The 4665-nt window shown below is 37.1% G+C and overlaps 2 protein-coding genes across 2 annotated transcripts; one reads left to right on the forward strand and one right to left on the reverse strand.

Annotated features, from left to right (window-relative positions):
• Nucleotides 1-979: 979 nt before the first annotated feature.
• LOC104108923 (RING-H2 finger protein ATL66-like) lies at nucleotides 980-1468 on the reverse strand. The gene is made up of 2 exons (XM_070178942.1): nucleotides 1437-1468; nucleotides 980-1313 (listed from the first exon to the last, which is right to left on the reverse strand). Exons 1-2 carry the CDS (start codon nucleotides 1466-1468, stop codon nucleotides 980-982), a joined length of 366 nt encoding a protein of 121 aa, XP_070035043.1.
• Nucleotides 1469-3156: 1688 nt separating this feature from the next.
• LOC138894260 (uncharacterized) lies at nucleotides 3157-4301 on the forward strand. The gene is made up of 3 exons (XM_070178943.1): nucleotides 3157-3366; nucleotides 3553-4205; nucleotides 4265-4301. The coding sequence occupies exons 1-3, from the start codon at nucleotides 3157-3159 to the stop codon at nucleotides 4299-4301; spliced, it is 900 nt and encodes a 299-aa protein (XP_070035044.1).
• The last annotated feature ends 364 nt before the right edge of the window (nucleotides 4302-4665 follow it).

Below are 4665 nucleotides of genomic sequence, written 5' to 3' on the forward strand. Positions count from 1 at the left end.
CTATTTGGTATGATGACGACTTGAAATAAGCTTAAATGGAGAAACTTAATGAGAGGATCCGTACAGCCAACCCCAACTTGTTTGAGATTGAGGCGTGATTGTTGTTGGTGTAGTTGTCTAGGTACGAAATTTAAAAGTAGTATAGAGCTTTGAAACTTATGATCTTACATCTATCATGAGATTTATGCGGTTATATATGTCATTAAATATAAAAAGAAAGTTTACCGTCAAATTATTTTTAAGTATATAAAGATGACATTCTTTTTAAAACGAACGGATAAAAGAAGGGTGTGCATGCAGGTCGGGGGTAAGTTTTTACCGAAAGCTTCTTTTTTATTTTTTGGAACTCAGTTTTTACCGGAAGTTAACAAAGTATATTAGCATGCATTCCGTGCGGACTGCATTGACATGTTGCTGCATTCTTATTCGATATATGTGCCCATTTGGTCGAGCTCTAATCCTGAATTCTCAAAATAAGCGCTAATCAGGGTGGTGGCAAGAAATTTTTAATTTTGGTTTGGGGCTATGACTAAAATTAGCTGTATAAAATAGGACAAAACGCACAAAAAAGAAACAGATCAACAGTTTTCACTAACTGATGGTGAAAAATTCCAATCTTGGTGTTGATGCATATGCAAGATTTATGTTTGACATTATAAAGAACTTGTATACTATCATGTTAAATTACAACAACATGTAAATATAATATGGTAATCTAGAGAATAGAATATAATAACTTGCTATAACAAATTAAATCTCATTATAGCATCAAATTCCTAACTTGCTATAACTAGTTAAATCTCATTGTAGTGTCAAATTTCTTTACACTGTGAGTAATCAGTATATATAACTAAATTCTTCTTCAAATTAAAAAGCAGATTTTACAAATTGGGACATTACACGCAAACCAAAGAACAAAAAGAATGAATTTACAATGTATTTGGTTATCACTTCCTTCATTCTTGGTCCCTGGTGCAACTCATCCAGTAACTACTGAAATTGTAGTAGAGTTGAGATGGAGAGAAGCTCGGCAAAGAGGACAATTTGAGTGGGATGAGAGCCATTTATCTATACATTCAGCATGATATGTGTGGTGGCAATCAGGCAATAACTTAACCATTTCGCCATCTCTAAATAGCCCCAAACAAATTGGGCATTCACTTTCTTTGACAGTACCTTTACAATATGTCTCACCAAATAAGAGAACTGGCAGCTTTTGAATAGTTTCTTCGTCAAGCCCCTTACTGATTTGGACTAGAACTGCATCCCCAGGTACCAGTGCAGAACTTAATATTCTTGCACTGGAAAAGCAGCTACATTTACAAACAAAATAGAAGAAAAAGAAGGCAACAAGGAGTATTAAGAAGAAGAGAAGAATAATTGAAAGGCCATGGTTGTAAAAGTGTGAGGTGATTAAGTTGAGGTCGCTGCTGTACCAGTTGGAGGTTTGGGGGTCCTGTAAAGCCATGGACATGATTCAACAATGACTTCGTAAGTTCGGCAGAACTCTACTCTTTAATCGAGCTCTTTCTATATATATGTAAAGAAAAGTGTAAATAAAGATAAGTACATAGATTCAAAACTGGCCTTGTCAATTCAGACAGACTAACTAACGTCGTTTAAATTCTGAATCCGCCCTAAACGTGATAAGAATGTTTCAAAGGGAGTGGTGTAGTTTGGGGAGTGAGAAGTGAAGTACCGGAAATGATGGCAAAAGTATGGGCTACTGCTGCCTACTCGTTAGTAAGTTATTACTACAAGAGGAGCCACTATGTTGCTACTTCGGAGCAAACAGATTTATAGTATTCTTTTTCGTCGTTTCTCAAAGCATTAATAATATCCAACAACCAACTTACTCTCATATTTCTCTTTCATTTGCTTTACATCAACTACATCATTTCTTCTGCCCTAGCAGCTATAAGGCCCATACATCGTGAGGAATTTAATGACTTACATACACTTACCACGGTACTGTACAAAGTATTTTAATATTCTATTGTAGCAGATAACTTGTATTATGTTATAGGTTAGTACTGATCTCAGTTGTGAAAATTTTTATTATGTGCCTCATACAACTGACACTAGTTCTGCGAGACTTTCTAAATTATTTTATAACAAAGTGGACCCAATTCTTATACATTTGGGTCCACAAAAATATTAGGTCCATTTTGATGTGAGACAAAAAGAAGCCTCGCACAACTAGTATCAGTTGTGTGAGGCACAAAGTAATTTTTTTTTATATATGTATTGAGCACAAGAGTTATACTCCTTAAGTGCGAAGAATATTTTGGTTAAGGTCGGAAAAATGAAAATCTATGATATTTCAAATTATTATGTCCTAATAGATAGGTAATGATTGAAACGTTTGTTCTGAAATGCCAAAACTGTATTTGTTTCAAGGAAATAAAGATGAGGGATCGTGAAGAAACCCTATTGGAATTGAGCACAAGCTGGAAGCTGGCCCAATAACATAATAGGCCCATTTGTTCAGTTATTTGTATCAGCCCACTTGTATAGTGAGGCCCATTCTTTTGTAATTAGCATTCTTTTGTATATAGATAGATTGGATCAGATCCTTCGAGAACACAGAGAGAAAAATATTATTTTCCTTTTTTTGATAGATAGATGAAAAAATCTGCTTCTCCTCTCGTTTCTCTCTCTTTCATTTATCTCTCAAACCCTAGCATAAACTCTTAGTCAATCCATGAAAATCAATGTTTTCACATGGTATCAGAGCAGAGATTCTGTTCCTGCTCCTCACTAGCTTACTCGCGATGTTAGCCTCGCATATTTTCATCCGAGAATTTGTGTTCGTCGAGAAATTTGGGGGTTTCTGATTCCGCTGAGTTTTCTTATGCAATCATTACTTCGACGGGTTCCTTCTACTGGAGTTTCATCGGATTGACTCGGAGAACAGCGAGTAACTTCAACCTTCATCTATTCAACAGTTAGGGTTTGCTTCGTTCAAATTCAAGGCCGTTACCGTCTTTCGGTCGCAAAGACGGCGGGTATTCTCGTTATCTAGATTAATTTTTTGTTGTTGGATATCTGGTGTCGAATAGTCGAACAATTAGCATTTGTTTGTTGGATATATGGTATTGCATGTGTTGTGGTTGATTCCTGTATGATTTTTTCGACTGATTATTTGAACTCAAAATGGTGAATGTTGTTGATGAGTCTACATCTGCAAATTCCTCTGTTAGTTTTATCCCTGATCATCCAAGTCCATTTTTTCTTCTGTCTTCTGATGTTCCTGGGGTTTCTCTCGCCAATACCCCTTTTTCTGTAACTAGATTTGGGGGTTGGAGACGTAATATGATTGTTTCTCTCTCTGCTAGGAATAAGATAGGTTTCATTGATGGAACAGTTGTTAAACCTCCTTAAAATTTCCCTCAATTTAGGCAATGGGATAGGTGTAACAATATGGTCATCTCTTGGTTGACCAACTCCCTTACACCAGACATAGCTGAGAGTGTTCAATAATACTCTGACACTGCCCAAAGCATATGGACTCAACTTAACAAAAGGTATGGTACTGTTAATGGAACAAAGGTTTTTGAGATAAAACAAGAGTTAGCATCCACCAATCAGGGGTCTTTAGAAATAGCATCTTATTTCAACAAGCTAAAGAAACCGTGGGATGAATTGGGTTTTATGCGTGCCTCTCGCGGTAGCTCTTGCACATGTGCTGCTAAATATGAGCTTCAAAGAGAGGATGATGAGAACAAGTTGCATCAGTTTCTCATGGGGCTTAATGAGTCTTATGTTGGAGTTAGGAGTGATTTGCTCATGATGCAGCCTCCTCCATCTTTGGACACTGCCTACAACATCTTACTTCAGGATGAGAGACAAAGACAAGTGTCCTCATCATCTCACTTTCGTACTGACTCTGCTTCTTTCAATGATCACCTCACTAACAAGTTCGCTGGGACACCTGCACCTTCCAAACAGTTCACTCAAAGGGTCAATTTTGAGTACAACAATTCCAATCTAGTATGTAGGTATTGTAAGAAGCCTGGGAATTTGGTTAAAAAATGCTATAAGCTCCATGGGTTCCCACCAGGTTTCAAATTTACCAAGAGTAAAAGGACTGCTGCAAATGTTGAGGTGCAGGGTCATCAAAATTCTGCTAGTCATCACAATTCTGTTGAGGGTTCTCACTCTCCAGCTGAAGGGTCTTCTGATTCAGAGTCCTTGATCCCTGGGTTGACCAAGGATCAATACTCACAACTTATGATGCTGATTCAACAAACACATATTTCAGAATCACAACCCCAGACCAGCCTCATGGCATGTGCTAACTTTGCTGATATCCTTTCTTCATCCAGTTGTGTGCAAAATGTATCTTATGGTGCTTGCATGTTAACTAAAATAAATGAATGCATTTGGACTATAGACTATGGAGCCACTGATCACATGACCTCCAACAAAGACCTTCTCTTTGACATTAAACCCTTAATCATACCATACTTAGTCACCTTGCCAAATGGTTATAAAGTCAAGGTAACTTGTACTGGTTCCATTCAGTTTCTTTCTTTCACACTGCATCATGTCCTCTACATTCCTAATTTTCATTACAGCCTTATCTCTGTATCCAAACTTGTTTGCTAGTTGGATTCTATTGTCCAGTTTACTAAACTTTCCTGTTGGATACATGCCCCTTCA

This window comes from Nicotiana tomentosiformis, chromosome 6, assembly GCF_000390325.3.
Source record: "Nicotiana tomentosiformis chromosome 6, ASM39032v3, whole genome shotgun sequence".
NCBI lineage: Eukaryota > Viridiplantae > Streptophyta > Magnoliopsida > Solanales > Solanaceae > Nicotiana > Nicotiana tomentosiformis.

Excerpts from the sequence above, each read along its gene's own strand:
- LOC104108923 (XM_070178942.1), bottom strand. The coding sequence starts at position 1,468 with ATGGCTTTACAGGACCCCCAAACCTCCAACTG. Across the intron at positions 1,314-1,436 it reads GACCCCCAAACCTCCAACTG|CTGCTTTTCCAGTGCAAGAA; the intron begins GTACAGCAGCGA and ends TTGTAAATGTAG.
- LOC138894260 (XM_070178943.1), top strand. The coding sequence starts at position 3,157 with ATGGTGAATGTTGTTGATGAGTCTACATCTGCAAATTCCTCTGTTAGT. Across the intron at positions 3,367-3,552 it reads TAGGTTTCATTGATGGAACA|GTTTTTGAGATAAAACAAGA; the intron begins GTTGTTAAACCT and ends AATGGAACAAAG. Across the intron at positions 4,206-4,264 it reads TCAGAGTCCTTGATCCCTGG|AATCACAACCCCAGACCAGC; the intron begins GTTGACCAAGGA and ends CACATATTTCAG.